Here is a 25562-nt window from a genome sequence, read left to right as displayed (position 1 = left end):
TCAAAATAAATAAATATATAAACAAACATAAATAAATAATAATAAAATGTTATCCCCTCATAAATCCTTAATATTTTAAATAAATAAGTAGATAAATAATAATAAATACATACATACATAAATAAATAAATAAATATCTTTCTGTAGCCAGCCAAACTTCACAGTGTTAATCTACGGAAGACCACAGGTGCCACCCATCTAACCATAGGGTGTAAAACCGTGGGATGGTGTTTAATAAAGACAATACCACACAACCATGTATTATTCCCTGCATGTTTATTGTTTTCATCTACGCATGTGCAGTAAAATCGGCCTTTAATTTCCTCTTGTCTAATTGTTGATTTATTAAGACCATTATTCAATTGTTGATTTGCTCCACCAAGGCCAAGTTCAAAGTATTAAACGTAACCCGAGAACAATCAATAAACTAAGCCAATCCACTAACATTATTATTATGCGAGTGTAGAATTGAACCGGTGATGTCACGTGACTGTAATGTGATTACTGTAAAACTCGGAAGTGCATGGCGAAGCGGCGATGCCACGTCGAAAGACGCTCGTTTCCGAGTCGCAGTGTGTTCATATCGCAAATCGCTTAGATGTCAAGGAACTGCACGTGAGATGCACGTGAGTGAGACCTAACATGGACGAAATGGACTCTTGTGAGACCTACGAAAGCGAGAATTATGAGGCAGACTGGTACGAAAATGGTGAGACGTCAGTTTCTTGTGAATTTGTTTACTTCTATTTTAACACTGTTAGCTACCGGGCATGTGTAGTTTCCCCCTGCGTATTACACAGCTGGTTGTAGATAAATACACCGCATACAGTCCCAGACCCGTTGTACGTAGCTAACAGGTCGGGTAGGGTAGGGTGGTTATGGTGGTGGGGGATGTAGGCGTGCAAATAATATAGTTAATGAAATGAAAGGTACCGATCTATTTAAATTAGGGGAGTACGTGCATGTCCCCTCCCCCCTTCCCCCGCAAAATGTTATCTTTGGATATTCGCATACGTGTACGCGTCGTGATTTCCTCCTTGTATCAGAACAAAATAGCAATGATTTAAGGTGCGGATCCAGGGTGTTTTTTTGCAAGGGGTGGGGGCTACATGCAAGCTGTGAATGCATTTAAAATAAGCAGATAGATTTTTTTTTGTCGTGAGCATGTAGAGGTCTTTTCTGTGGGATGGTGCATATTAAAGATCGCTTGCTGCTAATCGAAAAGAGTAGCCCATGAAGTGGCGACAGCGGGTTTCCTCTCTCAATATCTGTGTGGTCTTTAACCATATGTCCGACACCATATAACCGTTAATAAAATGTGTTGAGAGTGTCGTTAAACAAAACATTTCCTTTCCTTTCCCATGCCCAGTGGAGCAGGCAGTCCCCACCCCTCCCCCCGAATCTCCGTTTTCTACTGGCCCTTAGGATTAAGAAATACAATTACTTCTTCTGGCGAAAGCCTGATAAATCTAAACCATCGTTAAAAAAAGGCTTTTGTGACCCTGTTAATCCCAAAATTAATGAACGGCTTTTAGCTGTGGTCCTCACACTGCCTGCCTTGGTAACTTAACGGTATCATGGGTATTTAAAATTTTATAACCTACAACTTTTCAACACGTATTGATACTAAATTGAGCATTTAATTTGTCGTCTGGTCAGCAGCCGACATAATTTGTTATTGCGGAGTTAAATATACCGATCTGAGCTTATCAGTGCTTCGGTCGGTCTCCTGCCCCAGACTGAACTAACGGTGGTAAAACTGCGAGTTAATCAATAAAACCTCGACATTGCGGAGGAGGGACAACCCAGCTACACACAGAGAAATAAATAACCGTGCCACTGCCAAGTCCGTGTAGTATCTGCGTTATGAAACGGTTAAACTGCACATACTTTATGATATAATGACGCACACGAGCCTTCAGGAGAGGTGGATTTCTTATAAATGATGAGAATTTCTTACGTAACACTAACATTAAGTGTGCTGGAAGACGGATTATCGCATGGAATATATTCCCTGTGGATTGCACCCTGTTGGCTAACTGTAGTCTCTTTGTGCGCGTGCTATAACGTCACCGTGGAGCAGGGGTGTAACATTCTCTTTGAGAATGGCCAATACAGCACAAATTGAAATTTTGAGTAAAAGTCAGTATCTATCTGTGATGTTTGTATTTTTGCACAGTTCTTTACACTGTTTTTATATAAATCTTGAATTTTTGTATTGATGTTGATCATCACCTTTTTTGTTTGCATTACCATAGTTTGACACCCAATAGCCGATGTATTTTTCGTGCTGGGGTGTCGTTAAACATTCATTCATTCATTCATTCTCTGTGCCTCTAGTGGTGTCGTTAAACAAAACAAACTTTAACTCTTTGTCTCTCTCTTTCTTCCTGGGGGCGGGATGTAGCCCAGTGGTAAAGCGCTCGCTTGATGCGCGATCGGTTTAGGATCGATCCCCGCCGGTTGCCCCATTAGGCTATTTTCTCATTCCAGCCAGTGCTCCACAACTGGTGTAGCAAAGGCTGTGGTATGTACTATCCTGGTGCGTATAAAATATCCCTTGCTGCTAATCGAAAAGAGTAGTCCATGAAGTGGCGACAGCAGGTTTCCTCTCCATATATCTGTGTGGTCCTTAACCATATGTCTGACGCCATATAACCGTAAATAAAATGTGTTGAGTGCGTCGTTGAATAAAACATTTCCTTCCTTCCTTCCTCTTTCTTCCTCTCTCCCCCTGTGTCTGTCTGTGTATGTATGTCTAACGTTCTCTCTCTCTTTCTCTCCGAGTATTTCTCTGTCTCGCTGTCTTTCCTTATCTCTGCATCTCACTCCTCTCTTGAGTCTCTCTATGTCTGTCTGTCTGTCTCTGTCTGTCTGTCTCTCTCTCTGTCTGTCTCTCTCTCTCTCTCTCTCTCTCTCTCTCTCTCTCTCTCTCTCTCTCTCTCTCTCTTATTTCTCTGTCTCGCTGTCTTTCCTTATCTCACTCCTTTGAGTTTCGCTATGTCTATCTCTGTCTCTGTATCTGTCTGTGTCTGTCTGTCTCTCTGTCTCTGTCTCTCTGTCTCTGTCTCTCTCTCTCTCTCTCTCTCTCTCTCTCTCTCTCTCTCTCTCGTGTGTATGTTGCCTGTCTTTTCTTCTCTCTCTCCGAGTCTCTTTCTGTGTCTCGCTCTTTCCTTCTCTCTGCGTCTCTCTCCTCAGAATCTCTCTCCTCAGAATCTCTCTCTCTCTCTCTCTCTCTCTCTCTCTCTCTCTCTCTCTCTCTCTCTCTCTCTCGTATTTCTCGGTCTCGCTGTCTTTCCGTATCTGCATTTCACTCCTCTGAGTTTCGCTATGTCTCTCTCTGTCTCTGTGTCTATCTGTGTCTGTCTGTCTTTCTGTCTCTGTCTCTCTCTCTCTCCACATACACACACGTGTGTATGTTGCCTGTCTTTTCTTCTCTCTCTCCGAGTCTCTTTCTGTGTCTCGCTGTCTTTCCTTCTCTGCGTCTCTTTCCTCAGAATCTCACTCTCTCTCTCTCTCTCTCTCTCTCTCTCTCTCTCTCTCTCTCTCTCTCTCTCTCTCTCTCTCTCTCTCTCTCTCTCTCTCTCTCTCTCTCTCCGAGTCTCGCTATGTCTTCCCCTCTCTCGAGAAGTGGTGTACGTCCCACGAAATACAAAACATCAACAAACACTGTAATCACTCATTACCTTTGCGTTCGCGGATGCCAATAACAACATAAGCTATGCATGGATTTCAGCGTCTGCTTCCCTATTCATTACTAGACTCATTTTGTCGTCTGCTTCTCAATTCGGACTCTCGCCCGATGGGTCCGGTGGATGAATCGATACTGGTACGAATTAGCATGATTACAAATTGCCGCGAATTGCCCGTTTGGGAGTTTTCTGCATAATTCTTGATAATCATACGTTAAGTCATGGATTTTAATTTAGTGTCTAGCTTATCTTCAAATCCCCCCCCCCCCCCCCCCCCCCCCCCCCCCCCCCCGAGGTATATATATTTTGTTATATGCAAACGTGATTTAAATATATCGTGGTTCAATATCATAGGTCAAATAGCCTACGGTAGAGTATTTTTAATAAGATTGCAGTAACTATTCTTTTATTACTATTATTAATTTCTTTAAATACCATTTTACATTCAATTACTGAATTTATTCATGTTAACCTTCTATTTGTGTTTATAGGTTTATAGGTTCAATTACGCAGATCTAGGCCGGGCTTGACATAAACCAGTGGTAAAGCGCTAACGTTATGCGCGTTCGGTCTAGGATCGATCCTCGTCGAAAGACACATTGGGCTATTACTCATTTTAGCCAGTGTACAACGACTGGAATATCAAAGGCCGTGGTATGTGCTATCCTGTCTGTTGGATTGTGCATATAAAAGATACCTTACTACTAATGGAAACGTGTAGTGGGTTTCCTCTCTAAGACTATATGTCAAAATTACCAAATATTTGACATCCAATAGCCGATGATTAATAAATCCAGTGGTGTCGTTAAACAAATCAAACCTAACTTCATCCAAAATGAAATTTAAATAAAGGTACATATTTACTATACCTTGGCAAAACGTGTTGAAAACTGCATACAACAGAAATATAGTTATTTACTACGGGTTACAGTTAAAGGGACATTCCTGAGTATGCTGCAATTTGTAAGATGTTATCGACTAACAGAGACTTTTTAACGATTGCAATTACATATCAAATATATTTTTCTGCATAAGATATTAGTGGCTGTACATTAAACGTGTTTCTGATAGTTCTAATATTTGTACCAGTTTAAATTTCATTTTATTTCCTAAAATATTATTTTTTCGTATGTACGAAATTATTTGAAGAAAAATTCCAGTTAGGGCTTCTTACAAATATTAAAACGACAAGAAACACATTGAATATAGACACTGCTATTCTAAACAAAAAAAAAATATTTAATATGTAAGTTGAATCATAGAAATATTTTATTAGTCAGAAACATCTTACAATGCAGTAAACTCAGGAATGTCCCTTTAAGTTCAATAGGATGCATTTATTAATTTCATTTTAACATTGTAGTTGTGTTTACATGTATATCCATTTAAGGTTCAAGCACGTAGTCCCCGGCATTACTCTCACCAATCTGACTTGCTTGTCCAGGACGGGATTATTGGTTAGAAATGAGTTGAAGTCGGCGTAGTATCCTTATAGACCTCCCCACAGAGCGTCAAAACTAATTCTGCAAAGGAACGCGAACCCAGTTCCTACCAGCCTTCACTCATTGTACAGAAAAGAAGTGATATTTTATTGGTCCCCTACCGGTCTAACCTATAGCTTTCATCTTCGTCCTGTTTGTTGTCTGTCCGTCTGTCTGTCTGTCTTTTTTCTTTTTGTCTGTCCGTGCGTCTGTCCCACGTATAGTTTTCCGCATGTTTTTTTCAAGAGGGCTTAAGATATTGAACTGAAATTTTGTGTAAACTTTATCGTGTACTGTTACAGATCAATTTTGATTTTCATGGCAATTTACCCATTTTTGACGGAGTTAAAGCCCAAAAACTTGGGATATATGAAAATTTCTTTTCCCGACTTTTATTTTTCAATGCCTGAATATATCGAGATGAAATTTTTTACGTAGCTCAAGTTAAACTTTCATGGTGATTTACATACTTTTCAAAGAGTTATAGCCCTTGTATTTAGGAGATACGAAACATTGTAGCTTTAGCTCTCAACACATTTTAATTACGGTTATATGGTGTTGGACATATGGTTAAGGATCGCACAGATAATGCAAGAGGAAACCCGGAGCCGCTACACAACGGGCTACTCTTTTTTTTATTAACAGCAAAGGATCCTTTATATGTAGCATCCCTCAAACAGGATGGTACATACCACGGCCTTGTTACACCAGTTGTGGAGCACTGGCTGCAACGAGATATAGCCCAATGGACCCACCGACGGGGATCCATTTTAGACCGACAGCGCATCATGCGAGTTTCTTACCACTGATCTACGACCCGCCCTCGTATTAGCTTACACCACTAAATAAAGTTTCTAATATAGGGCTATACTGATTAGTCTACAGATTACAGACAATCGATATTTTGAAAGACGTATGTTAGGCCATCCGTAAAACAGATTTGCTTTGCTGTCACTCGCACAACGTATTACTAGTATAGTGTGTCAGTTTTAAAAGTTATTTTGAAAAGGACAGGGAATCCCCCAAATAAATCATGATCTATTTTTATTATTATTACAGAATCGGTTAAACACGAGGGGCGGGACGTAGCCCAGTGGTAAAGCGTTTGCTCAAACATTTGGCAATTCTCTATCATAAATCGTTCTAGTGATTATCAAAGATAGCAAAAATCACCCAGTGGCAGATCCAGAAAATCCATTTAGGGGGGCCCCAGTGACATGAGGTGGAATGCCAAGGGAACTTTGGGGGATGTTTGGAGGGGGATCGTAAAAAACAAAATGAAAATTAATATATAATAAAATTATAACTATCGCAAAATTTAGGGGGCCTGGCCCCCCTAGATCCGCCTCTGTCACCTGGCGGTGATTCGTAGGAACAGTTATGATCAGCGTTAGCTTAAAAACAAACCCTTCTGGCTGAACGTATCCTTGGTCTCCGTTCATTTAACCAGCCGTTTTCATGCTACACGTTTGTAAACTATTTTAATTGATTCCCGAAATGGTTGGGGCGAGACGTAGCCCAGTGGTAAAACGTTCGCTTGATGCGCAGTCGGTCTGGGATTCCCCGTCGGTGGGCCCATTGGACTATTTCTCGCTCCAGCCAGTGCACCACGACTGGTACATCAAAGGCCGTGGTATGTGCTATCCTGTCTTTGGGATTATGCATATAATAGATCCCTTGCTGCTAATCGAAAAAGAGTAGCTCTTGAAGGGGCGACAGCGGGTTTCCTCCCTCAATATTTGTGTGGTCCTTAACCATATGTCCGACGCCATATAACCGTAAATAAAATGTGTTGAGTGCGTCGTTAAAACATTTCCTTCCTTTCTTCCCGGTTTAACGTGTAGCGTGAAAATCAGTCTACTGCTAGACTCCGACTACCACCTCTCTCACGATGACGTTTGCCAACTCGCAGATCTCTTTGACTTCTACGACTGTCCAGTTGCTAGTCTGAGCACTCGTACAACTACGACCGTCCAGTTTTGCTAGTCTGAGCACTCGTACAACTACGACCGTCCAGTTTTGCTAGTCTGAGCACTTGTACAACTACGACCGTCCAGTTTTGCTAGTCTGAGCGCTCGTACAACTACGACCGTCCAGTTGCTAGTCTGAGCGCTTGTACAACTCGATTCTCGTCGTACACAACTTCTACGACCGATTCATTGATATTCTGAGCGCACCCGTTATATGTCGGGAGTGGGGGAAATTATAAATTTGCAACCGTTGGGCTAGCCAACTTCGTCGTGACCGTTGACAGTCTGAGACTAGCATAAACAATCGTTAGCGACAAATGGCTGGTTGAATTTAGCCCAGGCAACGTAATTGAATATTAGTATTAAACATTAAAATCAGTTGAATTTGTTTTGTTTCAGATCTGCAGTTGGCAGCAGAGCTCGGTAAAGCTCTACTTGAACGGAACCGTGAACTGGAGGCGGAAGTCTCGCAGTTACAGCAGACGAACAGTGAACAGTCGCAAGAGATTCAGGTAAGATCAGTGGCGGATCCAGAAAATCTATTTTTTTGGAGGGGGCAATGTTATGAGGCGGAATGCCAATGGAACTTTGGGAGAGGTTTGGAGGGGGATCGTAAAAAAGATGAAAATTAATATATAATAAAATTATAGCTGTCGCAAAATTTAGGGGGGGGGGGGGGCAGGCAGTAATTGATGAATGACAAATCAGTGTGCTTAACTTAAATTTTATTCTAACAGTTTCATACCCAATAGCCTGTATTTATTTTCATATTTCAATAGCCTTGAGTATCAATTTATTCTTTATTATTCATTTTGAGTTTAATCTATAAAGTTGAACATGCCAATGTTGCAGGTGCACACTGCAATGGATATAATTACACACGAGATATATGGAACCATAATCTGAAGGTATCTTGTCTAAAACAAAAACACAAAAACCCTTTGGTCATAAATTATTGTTGTGTTCGAATCGTAGGCGATAATGAAGACACTGGGGGAAAAGTCCAATAAGAAAAAGATCATATTTTTTAGCCTTTCATTTAGTTATAACCATTGACTTTATTTCCGGTGTCTTTTGTATCTAGGTTACATCAAATATATACGTTCTGTCACGTATTTGCCATTACTTGTTAGAACATGAAGGGATGAACGTTAAAAGAATTAAACCTCCCACACCAGTAGTGCTCATTCCTTATATCTAGGTTTACAATATCGATTGTAGTGTTATACAATCTAATTAAAATTAGCTCCACTGTTACATGTGGATCTAACACCAGCCAGCCAGCTCATGTCCACCAATCAAAACCTTACCTGCAGAATCCTGCCAGTGATTTAAAAATAATTTGAAAACATTCCGAATTATCCTGAGGGTATACGACATGTTTCGTGTGAATTACAAATGCCTTAAAACATGTTTTATTTTATAAAATAAATAATTTGTAATGTAAAACTGAAGACTGATTTAGTTTGGGTTTTTTTTATAAATAAATAAATAATTTTTAATGTAAAATTGAAGACTGATAACCCACCCCGTACGTATTGGTATGTTTCGCTGTACTACGGCCACTAAAATAGACTTGCCCGATATTTTTAGAATTTGTATGCTCCCAAATAACGTTATAAAAGGCGAAGTGTGATTGGTCAATATTTAAATTATTATTTACAGACGAAATGTTACCTGGACATTGGGGACTACGCAGTGCTGTTAGCAATCCGATTAAAATTAGTTCTACTGGTCTAAATAAGACATTCGTAATTCACATGAAACATATCGTATACCCTCAGGATAATTCGGAATGTTTTCAAATTATTTTTAAATCACTGGCAGGATTCTGGAAGTAAGGTTTTGATTGATGGACATGAGCTCTAACTGGCTGGTGTTAGATCCACATGTAATAGTGGAGCTAATTTTAATTAGATTGAGTGTTATACACCATTTACCATTCTGTATTATGTTCAGTTCTATATTATGGATTGTATAACTGTTAATTCTAATGTTTTAAAAATTCAGATGACCTTCTGTTAACAAGTATCTGTTTTTCCAGTATCTTAATAGACAGCTGGAGACAATACGGACGATGGACGAATCACGCATGCGCATTTATGAAGAACTAGAAAGGAACTCATTGGAAATAGAGAGAACCAATCAAAAGCTACAAGAAGAATCAAAATCAGACAAACAGAAAATCAACAGGTCTGTGTATAAATTGTTTTAAAATGTGTTTTTGCTTGTAAACCCTAGGGTTTGGCAAACTGATTCCCTCGTCATATGGGACGTAGCTTCGTGGTAGTGTGCGGGCCTGAGGTACAGTGGAACATAGGATCGATTCTTTATGTGAGAAGATCCCCCCCCATCGTAACCAGTGTTACCCGACTGATATACCAAAGGACTTCGTGTGACCTTTCCCCATCTATGGGAAAACTCCTATTTCATTTCCTGCTTATATCCAATCAAAGTTCAAGCACGCTGTCATGGTCACGTACCTCGGCTATCTGGGCTGTCTGTCCAGGACAGTGGATTAGTTGTTAATTGTTAGTTATTAGTGAGAGAGAAGATGGTATAGTGGTCTTACACCTACCCAATGAGTCATTAAAACTCGCTTTCGGTGGGAGCCGGTACTGGACTCCGAACCCTGTACCTACCAGCCTCATGTCCGATGGCCAAACCACGACACCACCGATGCCGATAAAACTCCTATAAAAGATCAAGAGTAGCCAATGTGGTAGAAGCAGACTTCCTGTTATGTTTTCTAGACCGTGTGGTGAAGTAACCATATGGTACTCTTCAAATACCCAAAGTTTAATATGTGCTGAAGTGTCGTTAAACAATCCTTTCCCTGATTCTGTCACCTGCTGTTGCTAGCTTGTTGGTTGGTAATGCTAACAGTATTATAACTTGGTGGTACTTGAGGTATTTCACCTGTTGTACCCTAGTATAGCTTAGAAATGTTCAATGCATGACTATTACTATTTGTAATCTAAAAATACAATGTAATTTATGGAAAGCAAATGATATATAATGTTTTTTCGTGTTTTTTTGTTGTGGGTTTTTGTGTGTGTTTTTTGGTCAGAACAATTTCTAAATACTGTAACTGTTTTATTGTTCATTAATTGTGTAATTTAGAGTCAATGGTTGCATTAATGTTCTAGTCATTTGTGCATCAAAGGCGGCTCAATGCCAACCTCATGTTTTTTTTATAAAAATGTACATACAAATTAATATCCTTTTCTGGTATTCAGTGGTTATACATTTACCACCTCTAGAATATTTGTAAAAATAACAAAATAGATACTAGTCATCATTGAAAATATTCTGATGTGTTGTTAAATAATTATAATTTATTGCATTCCTTTTCTGTCCTCTCTCACGACACCAAGTATCAAAATAACCATCGGACGTATATATTTCATTTCTTTGAGTTCGTACGCATGTGATTAAAGTTAGATAATTGATCTTGAAAACAGACGTGTATGAGGAGTGGTTGAGTGTTTTCGGGGTTTGTCTTTCATGCTTTTGGGTTCGGGAGTCGAACACCGTTGCTCAAGCAAATGTCCTTCTTTTTAAACGTATTTTCCGTGGAGAGCATGACTCGACCCACTAAAAAATGTGCTCGCCATAGTCTAGACCCCTGCTTAAAGTCCTTCACACGCCTGGAACACCAACTTATAGAGAGATACAACATTGTATTAGCTAACGGTTTTCCTTTTTTTCTCTTTTCACTGCAGACTAGTGAGCACTGTGGATCACCTGGAGAGCAAGGTGGAAGACTTGCAGAAGAAGATAGACGACCTGAAAACGGCAGCGGTAGCCAGGAAGCAGGAAAGACGACGAGCCGTCAGTCTAGCCAGTCTCCTGGACCACGAGGCCAAGACCCAGCTCTATCAAGACGACCTGACCTGGTCGTACACGGAACAGTTCAAGAATCTGCCGCTCAATCCGTACGAACTCGAGATTCAGAAGCTGCAGGACAAGGTGCACCACCTGAAGAGTCTGCAGTCCATAGAGAAGAACAAACGTGAGAAGCTGGAGCTGGAGAACATGATTCTGATCCAGGAGAACGAAATCCTGGAAAACAGGGTCAGCACGCTGGAACTCAACGTGATGGACCTTCAGCGGAAAGAGAAGCTCGAGCTCCCATCACCCGTGGCGAAATCACCATCGGACTCTGCGTCTAAGTCTAAAGTGGAGGTTTTCTGCAGCAGGTGTGAAACTGTCATAGCAGACGACGAGTGCCAGACGTTGATTCTGAAGGAAGTGGAACATGACGACCCGACGCTCAGCGGCGAAGGAAAAGCCGTAAAGCTCGGGGGAGGTGGGAGTCTGTACGGGAGTACAGAATCCATCAACAAAGTGGCCACAGATGCGCAGGAGATCTCGGACAAGGGAGGGATGAACGGCAACAGAAGTATCTTGGATGAGCTGGAGGCGCAGTACAAGACTCTGTTCACGAAGTACGAGGCCGTCATCCAGGGCAGGTTCAAGCGCATCAGCGGCGACCTGGACGATACCGTCGAGGAGCGCATGCGCAAGAGACTCGCAAACAAGGGCGTGCAGACGTTACTTAACCTGACGAAGCATAACGAGTATGCGCAGGAGGGTACCCAGCTGGCCCCGTACAAGATTCTCTTCAAGGAGCTGTTCGCGACACTGCGTCAGACGAGGATTGAAGAAGGGGCGGAGAAGTCTCCAAGCCCCTCCTCCACTCCCATTACGTCGGAAAGCAAAGCTGTTGATGATTATGAAAACTGAACTGAACCACATATTAAAGAAAATCGGTCACAGACATGTGGCGCTAAATGTATAGGCTCTGTTATATATTTACCGGCAGGGGTTTACGCAGACGGGCCAATTAAGGTCATAGGTCATTTTCCTTTTAAATTAGTTTTAGGCGCCTCACTTTGAAATACTATCAATGCCTGATTAACTGATATGCTTTTCTTTCTAGGTTCCCTACCTACGGCTATTGCTACAAACACCATTGTAGCTAAACAGCAAAGTCATTGTTCCTAACATTAATATATTATCCGATCTGTAAATTATTCTTTTAGAATACTAATCCTTGAGCCCATGCAGTGAAAGGGAGGTAACAACAATTAATACATTGATACTTCTAACAATATGTTCAGCAGAGCCTATTAGTTTCGTGTCGAGAATTGGTGGCCAGTTTTCTTTAACATTGAGCCTTTTTAATTTGTCTTTCCAGTTTATACACCAGATGGTGCTTTTTTTATTACTGCATTTTTTTAAGTTTCAGTTTCGTTTTCTTTTTAAATGTTTGTTTTCAAATGTTATGAACATTGCATAACAATGTGATACAAGTTGCTGCAGAATAACAATCTACTGTTGTGTAATATAAATTTTGGTGATTATTGTTAAGCTTCATTGTGCAATATACTAGTCGAAGAATGATCTAAGGAGATTAGTTTCTTGAACTGATATGTTTCGAGTAAATTGTTACACTGTATGCCATTTTTCTTTATTGTGTGACTATTTAAAACGGAACCCGCTTGAAAGCAAATGTGTGAGCGTGTTCAGGAGGCCAGACGTTCACGGTCTCTGGTTAGACCGGGTTTTGTACATAACAACTGAATTGGTTGGGTAAGCACCGGCCTCGGTGATGTCGTGGTTAGGCCATCGGTCTACAGGCTGGTAGGTTCTGGGTTCGGATCCCAGTCGAGGCATGAGATTTTTAATCCAGATACCGACTCCATACCCAGAGTGAGTGCTCCGCAAGGCTCAATGGGTAGGTGTAAACCACTTGCATCGACCGGTGATCCATAATTGGTTCAACAAAGGCCATAGTTTGTACAATCCTGCCTGTGGGAAGCGCAAATAAAGATCCCTTGCTGCCTGTCGTAAAAGAGTAGCATATGTGGCGACAGCGGGTTTCCTGTAAAAAAACAGTGTTAGAATGGCCATATGTTTGACGTCCAATAGCCGATGATAAGATAAAAAATCAGTGTGCTCTAGTGGCGTCGTTAAATAAAATAAAAAAAAAAATTTTTTTGGTTGGGTAATTAGTAAACATGTTCGTGAATGCTCTCTCTCTCTCTCTCTCTCTCTCCTGAAAACGCCACTATTTTTTAGTTCAGCCAGCCGTTTGTCGCAAACGCTTGCTAGACTGGTTTTTACGCTACGCAGTAAATCGAACGATCACTTAGGGAACCAGTCAAAATAGGTTACTAGCGTCTACCGAACCCGCCCCCCCCCCCCCCAAAAAAAAACCCCAACAACAAACCCCCCCCCCCCCCCCCCCCCCCCCCCCCCCCCCCCCCACCCAAAAAAAAACCCCCAACAACAACAAAAAACGGCTGGCTGGACGTAGAATTGTTATCATTGGAGCTGTTTTTGTGCTTTACATCTGTTTTGCGAACAGTGTTCGCTTGTAACCAATTCCATATACATGTATACAGTATTTTGAAATAATTATTAGACGTAATAGTGATCACCACGTATACTATTTATATTCGTTTTTGTTACAATAATCGAACTTCTGTCAGATGTTATCTATCTCGCATCTTTTCTCTAGTTATAGGCGTCGGAAGATGTCTGTGACTGGAGGGGTCAGTGTATTAATTCGCCTTGTACCAAGCTTTGGTGTCGGCCCCTTTGATTTTACCCGTGGTGTATCCCATAGTTAGACCACAGGCGTGTCTGACCTAAATTTTAGCGATTGCTGAATGGCTGAAGAAAGTTACGCCTACAGGTCACATATATAGTTCAGCAGGAAGTAAATTAGAACATTGTTTTAAAAAGTAACACTTTCACTAACATTACTAATAATGATACAATATAATCTGTAATGGGGACGTGGTACAAGCTAGTTACATCATCCTTTTCCGAGAAATTTGTCTAGATAGACCACGGTTATTGCGGCCGTTGAGTGACGGGTGTAATAGATCTCGGGCTACGCCCTCGATCATTACACCCGTCACTCAACGGCCGCAAAAACCGTGGTCTAACTAGACAGATCTCTCGAAAAAGGATGATGTAACTATAACTTACAGCAGTGGGGTGGGGGAACAGTGCCCCCTCTCCCTCACGCTTCCGACACCTGTGTTAGCTAGTTATGTAAAACGTTAGGTGTGACACACACTGTATTGCTGTACTTAAAAAAGTAAAAACAAAATTGTGTTTCCAGGAATGTGCCAAATATTTTTACTCTTTTTTTAGGGAAGATCGGCTTTTAAATATTTTTTTTTACTACATTAACCACTATAATTCATCTATTAAATAATAATAATAATAATATTATTATTATTATAATAATAATAATAATAAACAAGCAAATAAAATAGGGTCCGCCCTATTTTCTTAGTAGTGTTGAGGTCCGTGAAACATCTTTTTTTCCCAGGCCATAACCAAACATTTATAAACCATATGCCTTTATAAACCAAAGGAGCTAGTTTGATATTAGCGTTTAGCTTCTATTAGTCTAGTTATTTGATTGTACTCACGGCGTGGGGTGTGTAGATGGCTTTAGTATCCACCAGTCTAGTCATTTGATTGTACTCAAGGAGCGGGGTGTGTAGATGGTTTTAGCTTCCATTAGAGTCTAGACATTTGATTGTGCTCACGGTGTGGGGTGTGTAGATGGCTTTAGCTTCCACCAGAGTCTAGTCATTTGATTGTACTCGAGGAGCGGGGTGTGTAGATGGCTTCTACCAGAGTCTAGTCATTTGATTGTGCTCACGGTGTGGGGTGTGTAGATGGCTTTAGCTTCCACCAGAGTCTAGTCATTTGATTGTACTCGAGGAGCGGGGTGTGTAGATGGCTTCTACCAGAGACTAGTCATTTGATTGTGCTCACGGTGTGGGGTGTGTAGATGGCTTCCACCAGAGTCTAGTCATTTGATTGTACTCGAGGAGCGGGGTGTGTAGATGGCTTCTACCAGAGTCTAGTCATTTGATTGTGCTCACGGTGTGGGGTGTGTAGATGGCTTTAGCTTCCACCAGAGTCTAGTCATTTGATTGTACTCGAGGAGCGGGGTGTGTAGATGGCTTCCACCAGAGTCTAGTCATTTGATTGTACTCGAGGAGCGGGGTGTGTAGATGGCTTCCACCAGAGACTAGTCATTTGATTGTACTCGAGGAGCGGGGTGTAGACCAATGGTAGATCACTCGCCAGGGGGTGAACTTGGAGGCATTTTCCGTCTTAAATGGTAAGGCCTACTTCAAAGGTTGTGGTATGTGCTGTCCTGTCTGTGGGGAAAGTGCATATAAACGATGGGTCGTCACTTTTTCGGTAGGCATAGCCTATGTGACGTGTTTTCGTCATGTGCTGTATTGTCGTAACACAAATATTCCTTTTCATCGCTTTATCGGTAGGAATAGCCTATGTGACGTGTTTTCGTCATATGCTGTATTGTCGTAACACAAATATTCCTTTTCATCGCTTTATCGGTAGGAATAGCCTATGTGACGTGTTTTCGTCATGTGCTGTATTGTCGTAACACAAATATTCCTTTTCATTCCTTTGATTGCACACAGTAGTTACAAGTTCAGATATCTCGTGCATTTTGTTAACATTTCTTAGACATAAAGAACTTTCTTTGATTTTGCCAGCACTTTTAGCTGCTGCTAAGTGATATTTTCTCAGTGTTATCACACAGTGTTATATGCACTAATATAGAGATGCTTAAAATAGTCATACCGGAAGCCATTTTTGTGGCTGCGGTCATCAGTTAAGATAAATCATTTCACTTCATCTAGCAATTCTGAATGTAGATTTGTATTATTGAGGGACTATCCTTACTTTGTGAGACGTTTCTGACGGAGCCTTTTTAACGACTAAAATTACACAGTCAGTATAATTTGTTTAGAATACCAGTGTCTGTATTTACTATGTATTTGGGGTCGTGTGCTAATTTTTCATTGAGATGGTGCATATAAAAGATCCCTTGCTACTAATGAAAAAATGTAGCGGGTTTCCTCTTTAAGACTATATGTCTAAATTACCGAATGTTTGACATCCATTAGCCAATGATTAATAAATCAGTGTGCTCTAGTGATGTCGTTAAACAAAACAAACTTTAAACAAATAAAACATGTTTCATTACATTTTGTAGTATATAGTTGGGGGTAGGGTGGGGGAGTGGTTGTTGTACGTACGAACTTATTGGGAGGTAAAATACGTTTTGGGCTATTACAAATATTAAGATGACAACAAACACTTTGTTTATAAAGTCACTGATATTCTAAAGAAGAAAATGTGTTTATTAAATTAATATGTAATTTTAGTCATAAGAAAGGCTGTGTTAGTCTAAAACATCTCACATGGAAGCACACCCGGATAGTCCATATAAATTAATGTGATTAATGATGACATTTTAAACTTCTAAGTATGTATCAATCATATGTATCAATCATTTTGTCACCTCTGTTTTAATATTGTCAAAACAACACTGTTTTTTATTCATGTTTTGTGTGCATTCGCCAACATACAAATACATGTACTTCCTTTGCCATTTAGTATTATAGATATCATACATTTTTATACACCCATGATATATATGTTTTAAGCCAAAATACTGCAATGAAAAAGCTTTCTTTTTTGGTGCTAGTCATCAAAAAATGTGTAGATGTTTAGTTAAAGGGACATTCCTGAGTTTGCTGCATTGTAAGATGTTTCCGACTAATAAAATATTACTACGATTAAAATTACATATTAAATGCAGCAAGAATCATTGATTCCCTCGGAGGTTGGAATTGACGAAAAGATAAAACAAGATGAACTTTTTTATTAATGCTAGTCTCAGACTACCGTCTGTCAGCAGAAAGTTGGCCAACTCACGACTTCTATAACTGTCCAGTTGCTAGTCTGAGCGTTCTTACAACTCGAGTCTCGTCGTATAACCCATTAGTTGTTAGTCTGAGCGTTCTTACAACTCGAATGCTACCCTGACAACTTCTCGTAGTCTGAGCGTTCGGGTAAATTACGACGTCAACCGTCGAGTTGGCCATAACTTTAGTGTCTGAGCGTTCTGACCGTCCTATAGTTGCTAGTCATTCTGACAACGCTCGTCCTAATTAGTTGCTAAGCGTTCTGAATCGAGTCTCGTCCTAAACCCATTAGTTGCTAGTAGCGTTCTTACAACTCGAGTCTGAAAGTTGTTAGCAAAACTCGAGTCTCGTCGTATAACCCATTAGTTGTTAGTCTGAGCGTTCTTACAACTCGAGTCTCGTCGTATAACCCATTAGTTGTTAATCTGAGCGCACCCGTTGTAAGTCGGGTAAATTACGACGCAACCGTCGCGTTGGCCAACTTTGTGCTGGCAGTTGACCGTCTGAGTCTAGCATTACACGCAATTAAAACGTAATTAAATCCCTCTAACACATTGAAAGCAAAACTGGACCCACATTGTAGTTTATCATAATCGCTAAACTGACCACTAATATTGAAACTTCCAGATAACATTTACATTTCCCACGAACTCTCAGACCCATTTCCCACGAACTCTCAGACCCATTTCCCACGAACTCTCAGACCCATTTTTCTCTCTCAAGTGTGGTGCGTAGCGTGGGCGGGGCCACAGGGACGGTTGTCCCGGGCGCAAAAATCTGGACTGGTGGAAGGGACTCGGGGAGTGTCAACGGTCCACTGGTTAGGGGGCGCAATACTTGCCTTGCCCCGGGCGCTGGCAACCCACGCTACGCCACGTATATTATGTACATACTGCTTTGACCATTTAACAGAAGGAAAAAACTTTTAATATACCCACACACACTACTTTGTTTATTGTATGATATTAATAGCTATGTCAAGTTTGTACGTTAAAACATATTACAGTGAAACCCTCTAAACCGGACACCCTTGGAACAATACAAATGTTCGGTTTAAAGAGGGATTCGGTTTAGAGAGGTTAAGTACTGTCCTGGTTTTCTAAAAGGGACTCTGTAAAGCGTCCGGAATTGAGGGAATATTGGTTTACAGAGGGTCCGGTTTTGAGACGTTTTAATGTATAATGAAAACAGCTGAGTAAAATTTAATAACTGAACATAGCACGTTGGCCATGTTTATGTTTATCACAGTGTTGTTACGGCTATTCCAAGCCTACCGATATTAATGCAGGTGCGTGCATAGGCGTCTGCACATACTTGTAATACATTTATGCTGAACTATTTATTTAATGTCATATATTTATTCAACCATTATAATATATATATTCACCATACTTTAACATACTAATTTTATCTGTGATGCAAGTATTAAAGTAGTCGTATTAGATATGATTGAGGTGCGTGTACCTAGACATCACGACAAATAGCATATGCAACCGTACTGAATGCACCTTGATTGCACATTGGGTGTTTGATGTATCAACGGTAGTCTTAATTATGGTGTACGTTTCTCTTCAACTAACGTTAGCAAACGCTGGCCGCCATAAGCTGTTTGTATCTGTACCTGGGGCGGGACGTAGCCAACTGGTAAAGCGCTCGCTTGACTGGTGTCATCGTCTTCTATCATTTCACATTCATCTAATTTTAGTGAGAGACCGCGAGCGCTCGTCGTTCTGAACGCTCCACCTGGCCACAGTCAATAGATACATGAAGGGAGGTAACAACACGAGGACATACTCGTTCAGAAATCACTGCAAGGCCACATTACTTGATTTTGAAATTTGTTTTGCTTAACGACACCACTAGAGCACATTGATTTATTAATCATCGGCTATTGGATGTCAAACATTTGTTAATTTTGACATAATATAGTCTTAGAGATGAAACCTGCTACATTTTTTCCGTTAGTAGCAAGGGATCTTTTATATGCACCATCACACTCGCAGGAACGAGAAATAATACCAATGGGTCCACCGACGGGCATCGATCCTAGACCGACCGCGCATCAAGAGAACGCTTTACCACTAGTCTACGACATTACTGACATTAAATCGACATTACTGACATTCATTCGACATTACTGATATTCAGTCGATATTACTGACATTCAGTCGACATTACTGACATTCAGTCGACACAACTGACATTCAATCAATATTACTGACATTCAGTCGACATTACTGGCATTCAGTCGATATTACTGACATTCAGTCAACACAACTGACATTCAATCAATATTACTGACATTCTGTCGACACAACTGACATTCAATCAATATTACTGACATTCAGTCGACATTACTGACATTCAGTTGACATTACTGACATTAAATCGACATTACCGACCTTCAATCGACATTACGCCTTTGCATTTCATACAAACATGACGCTGATAGTGAATGAAATTTGGTCTACATTGTCATATGTTACTTGTTTCTTTTTCTTAATACTAGCATGCCATAACAGAGTGAACAACTTAATCATTTACAGTAAATTTCCTCGTTTCAACCAGCGCTTCCCCATCAAAAATTACTTATACATGTATGTTTTGTTTTATGTACATGAGTCAAACGTGAATATGTGTGTATATATTATTAATGTTAATTTACTGCCTTTGGAAATGTATTCGTCGTTTAGAGGGTATTAATCTCTTTTAAATAAAAATTGAAAGTGATTATGATCTTCTTGTTGTTATTATTATTATTATGGACTATTAAAATTATACAGAACAACATATTATAAAAACACGTGTATGGGTGTGCATATTGTCAACTTTGTTGCTGTCATATACAAACAATAGTACTCCCTTAATTTGATGGTTAAAAGTTAAAATTTGTTTTGTTTAACAACATCACTAGAGCACATTGATTTATTTATCATCGGCTATTGGATGTCAAACCTTTGTTAATTTAGCATAGTCTTAGATAAGAAACCTGCTACATTTTTCCATTAGTAGTATGGCATTTTTTACATGTACCATCCCACAGATAGGATAGCACCTTTACTATACCAGTCGTGGGGCACGCTATGTAGGATGTGTGTATGCGTATTGTGTGTGTGTGTGTGTGTGTGCGCGTGTGTGCGTGCGTGTGTGTGTGTGTGTGTGTGTGTGCAATTTAAGAACAACCCTACGGTCTGAACACGTCACGTGTGGGTCTACTAAAATTCAAGTTCTCTATTGCTTTAAGTTTTTACAACTTAGCAGCATAATACAATGTACAACAAAATAATAAATATCACAGGATACGTACAGGATTTAAGGTTCTATCGATTTATATTATTTAATACACACAAGTCATTATTAAGTATACTGAGAGATACATGTATTATTAATTTAATATACATATGTAATATACGAATAGTACTATACAGAATAAACAGAAGTAATGTTAATATTAACCAATTTGCTGAGCTCTAACGGCATTTGCTCTAAATAAATGTTTTCCGAGATTATTAAGTTATTTAGTATTGTTAGGAGCTAACAGATGGGTAAGTTTGAAAATGCGTGGACGTCTATGGTAATGTTTTAAAATAATTTTCATTATTAAATCATTATATCGTGGGCACTGGAGAATAAAATGATACTCGTCTTCTATTTCATTTTTGTCACATAGTATACATTTTCTCTGTGATCTTTCAATATTTCTATACCTGCCAAATTCTATATTTAATTTATGTGCACATATTCTGATTTTAGTTATTTCTTTTAAATGACGAACGTCCAGTGGTTTTCTAAGATAATTTTGTAATTTGAAATTATTTAATAAGTGTATCGACTTCCCTTTGAAGATATTATTATTATACTATAACATCGTTGCTTGAATATATCATTTATCCTTTCTGTAATTACATTGTAAACATTGTTATCAACATGTACTAAGTTCTATATATAATTTAAACCTAGTTCGTTTAGTTTCTGTTTGACCTTCATTAACCAGGCATCTTCATACTGAACCATTTCCTCATATATAGCTTTCAATATACTGTTATTAGTATTACGCAACTTTATTCAATATTTTAAAATCCGTAATTTTCTTATACTTTGCATTGGGAATCGTCTTAATTCACTAGAAACAAAATCATTACAAGTTATGTTTTGTACCCCTAATAGTATTTTACAGAACTGTATGTGAATTTTTTCAACGTCTTGGCCAGGATGAAAACCCCACACTTCAGATCCGTAACTAAGAGTACTATTAACATAGGTGTCAAACACAGACAGCATTGTTTCAATATTAAAATAATTCTTATTACACACTTTCAGTACTGAAAATAAAGCTTTACAACCCTGTTCTGCTACTCTCTCCTGTGTTCGACTAAATGTGCCATTATAAAAGAATAATATGCCTAGGTAATTAAATTCATCCACAACGTCTATTTGGCAACCGTTATAAAACTATTTATCATTTTCTCACACTTTTCCTCCATTTCTAAAAACCACAACATTTGCCCTAATTGTATTTACAGTCAAATCCCATTTAAGAGTATCATCAGATAGTGAATCAAGCATTTTTTGCAGTCCCTCTGGCGTTTCAGCCAGCAACACCATGTCATCAGCATACATTATTAAACATATGTGTAGTATTTGTATCTCAATATAGGGGCAATTATCTGATAGCAACTGCATTTCAAAATCATTCACATACATAGAAAATAATATTGAAGACAAAACTTCTCCCTGAAATAAACCGTTCTTGTATATAAAAAAATGTCTGAAAGTATAGTATTATATTTTAAACAGCATTTAACATTGTCATATAAAGACCGTATAATACTAAACATTCTACCCTTGACGCCCTGTTCAATTATTTTATACCACAGGTTTTGTTTATTAACAAAATCAAAAGCTTTGTTATAATCTACAAAACAACAATAAAAGCGATTCTTCAGTGTTCTATGTATTAAGTAGTTTAGGAAGGAAGAAGGAAGGAAATGTTTTATTTAACGACGCACTCAGCACATTTTATTTACGGTTATATAGCGTCAGACATATGGTTAAGGACCACACAGATATTAAGAAAGGAAACCCGCTGTTGCCACTTCATGGGCTACTCTTTTTGATTAGCAATAAGGGATCTTTTATATGCACCATCCCATAGACAGGATAGCACATACCACAGCCTTTGATGTACCAGTCGTGGTTCACTTGGCTGGAGCGAGAAATAGCGCAATGGGCCCATTGACGGGGATCGATTCCACAGCGACCGCGCATCGATCGAGCGCTGTACCACTGGGCTACATCTCGCCCCCATCTATTAATCTGTCACATGGCCCATCTCAGTTGGTGATGTTCCAAAGATCGATTATAATCGAACATTGACGGAGATCGATCCCACAGCGACCGCGCATCGATCGAGCGCTGTACCACTGGGCTACATCTCGCCTCCGTCTATTAATCTGTCACATGGCCCATCTCAGTTGGTGATGTTCCAAAGATCGATTATAATCGAACATTGACGGGGATCGATCCCACAGCGACCGCGCATCGATCGAGCGCTGTACCACTGGGCTACATCTCGCCCCCATCTATTAATCTGTCACATGGCCCATCTCAGTTGGTGATGTTCCAAAGATCGATTATAATCGAACATTGACGGGGATCGATCCCACAGCGACCGCGCATCGATCGAGCGCTGTACCACTGGGCTACATCTCGCCCCCATCTATTAATCTGTCACATGGCCCATCTCAGTTGGTGATGTTCCAAAGATCCTCCAGTTTAGATGCTAGAATTGATTTAAATATGTTGGGATTAGTGTTTATTTTCATGTCTACATACATAAAAAGATATATTAAATAGTTATTAAAGGTAAAATGTACCATCTGTAGGGTCGAGATCCCGGTGAACACGGCAATAGGTACATGACCCTTATTATTCAAATCCTTCTTATGCTCATATAATTCTAAGCGATTGTGTAATCGATAGTTGATTGGTTGGTGCCAACCGATTATAACCGATGGCCGATTATGAGATTCCAACCGATTCCCAACATTACCCCAAACAGCTGTTTATCATAACAATGTGCTGTCGTATTGCTAAACACGTTGCTTTCCTTTTTACTTTGAAATTAATTCCAGTATAATATTACGCTCATATTGCAGAACCGTACCCTGATCAAAATCCTAGGGGGGTGGGGGGCACTATTTTTTATAAACAAATGAAACAACATACAAATTAAAGCCTGGGATGTGTATGCTATTTTCTGGAGTAAAAAAAAGTGAGATTCTCAGGGGGGAAACTGCCCCCCGCCCCGCCCCGACCGGTACGACACTGCATTGTCACAGACAGAGAAGGGTTAGGGGCGATGCATGGCTACGTTCAACCACCCGGAGCAGTAAAAAGTCCGCTAGACTGGTTTATTATACTTACGTGCTTCACAGTAAACCAAACGACCACGTTGGGAACTAAGAAAATAGACCGCGAACGATAGCGAAACGTTAGCTGGCTGAACATATGGGGCATGACTCTCTTAAATTGTAGGAAATTGTTGCAGGTAGGTGTATAAGGAGTTATCTACCCTATACAATAATAGCCACAACAACAACAACATCAATACATGTATAATAGTACATTTATTTCATCACCTGTTAACAAATAAACCAGCGTTTATGGCGTGTTACCTCGTTTAGTAATTTTAAACCTGAAGTGCGATAGATTATAGAATTAATATTCATCTTGGTACACTTATTGCACTATTTACAACATCCAGAGCTCCACGACTGCTATATCAAAGGCCACGGCACACATATTTTCCGTGAAGGATCTCATGATAATAATAAATATGTTAAAAGTTTATTTTGTTCAACGACACCACTGATTAATTAATAATTGATCATCGGCTATTCGGTGTCAAATATTTGGTAATTCTTTCAAGTAGTTTTAAGAAAAACCCCAATATATGTTCCCATTAGTAACAAGTGATTTTTTTTTTTTTTTTATGCTCTTTTCCACATACAGAACATCACATCCCACAGCCTTTGATATATCAGTCGTGGCCCGTTTAATAAACAATGTCCTGAGATGTCATAAAAATAGTCTTTTTCCCTTTATATATAATTTTGGCAATCTTATAACTAAAATATTTTTCAAAACACGTTTTTCTCTAATACTGGAGTATATGATTACCTTCTAATAACACATGAACAATACCCCCACCCCACTCAATTAAAAAAAAAAAAAAGTACGGAAAATACCTCCATGGAGGCCTTTGTTAATTAAAGTTACAGACCCTTGTAAATCTTTATCACAGTGATGCAAACGTAATGCTTATTATATAATAGACTGGATCAATAGTGAACCAAATTAAAAGTTAAAAATAAATAAATAAATAATTACAAACATAATAATGATAATAATACTTTAAAACCCCCAAAACACGTCACACATAGAACAAAATGCAAACAATACCCACACATAATATATTAACAAATGTACATGGAAATAGCACATTAATTTTATCTACTAGTATATAATAACCGGTTACTAGTAAAACTAGTGCTAAAGGTTATTTCTCGTGGTATGACTTGTAGAAACAAGTCACAGCATTCGTAAATATGTATATATGTACAGCTGAACTGAGTACACATTTTAAAATCGCAACGAATGTTCCTGAAAACAAATTATGCTAAAATGTCTAAATCACAACGAGTAAAGTTGATCTGGTAATGGCCATATTCAGGGGACATATTTCAAAACCTTAAGTAACCGGAAGTCAGTTCACGTGAGTTTTATTTAGTTAACCGATTGTTCGGTTACGTGAATATAGTATATATAATCGATGAGTTAGGCCTACCTAATCCTAAAACATTTGAACTACGGTTCTGTGCTACATTGCTGGTTCAAATGTATTTAAAAGCATAAACTGATTTTCACTTTCATTACGGATATATGGTACTTTTAATGTTAAAATGTAATGGTTCACCACGTAACCGATTGGCGGTTTTCGTGAAATATTGTACCCTGCACATTGTAACCATTGCAGCTGCAGACTTTAGTTTTTAAATTTAAGGGGTGCAAAAAGCAGCCATCCTCCGTAATATGTAGAAACCGCGCAACTAATTTGGTCCATGGTCGTCATTTTAAATTGCCGTATTCATTTCGCAATGATAAAAACAACGCAACTTCCTGACATAACAGACCCCCCCCCCCCCCCCCCCCCCCCCCACTATAAAATCCTGTAAACATCATTTCACTTGGGACATAAACTCGAAACGATATAGAAGCTCGTTTGATGTACATGTACTGTGAATGTTCAACAGTTGATGTGAAATACCGGTATTTTACTGTTAACTGAAACACGGTCATATACCAAACCGTTTGTATTACATAAAAAGAAAACCTTCGCAGCACGTTTTGCCAAGTGTTATAACCGGAACAACTATTTAATTTTCGGTGCAAGATGGGGATAATTGTAGATATGATTTTTTTTTTTTTTTTTTTAAACCGTGTGTGTGCGTGTGTGTGCGCGCGCGCATGTTTGTGTGAGTGAGTGAGTAAATTAAAATAATTACATTATCAGCCAGTATTATTCTCTTAACTTAGATGTGTATATTTTAACGTTGTATGTATCCTTTGGCTTTT

At 39.3% G+C, this 25562-nt stretch overlaps 1 protein-coding gene across 1 annotated transcript; it reads left to right on the top strand.

Moving 5' to 3' along the window:
- The first annotated feature begins 520 nt into the window (after positions 1-520).
- On the top strand, positions 521-12861 carry LOC121378919 (cerebellar degeneration-related protein 2-like). The gene is made up of 4 exons (XM_041507305.1): positions 521-709; positions 7543-7655; positions 9188-9336; positions 10869-12861. Exons 1-4 carry the CDS (start codon positions 643-645, stop codon positions 11890-11892), a joined length of 1353 nt encoding a protein of 450 aa, XP_041363239.1. The 5' UTR covers positions 521-642; the 3' UTR covers positions 11893-12861.
- Positions 12862-25562: the final 12701 nt, after the last annotated feature.

The sequence above is a fragment of the Gigantopelta aegis genome, chromosome 8 (genome assembly GCF_016097555.1).
Source record: "Gigantopelta aegis isolate Gae_Host chromosome 8, Gae_host_genome, whole genome shotgun sequence".
Classification (NCBI taxonomy): domain Eukaryota; kingdom Metazoa; phylum Mollusca; class Gastropoda; order Neomphalida; family Peltospiridae; genus Gigantopelta; species Gigantopelta aegis.
The sequence above is the reverse complement of the archived record's forward strand: the minus strand, read 5'-3'. Positions and strand labels throughout refer to the sequence as shown.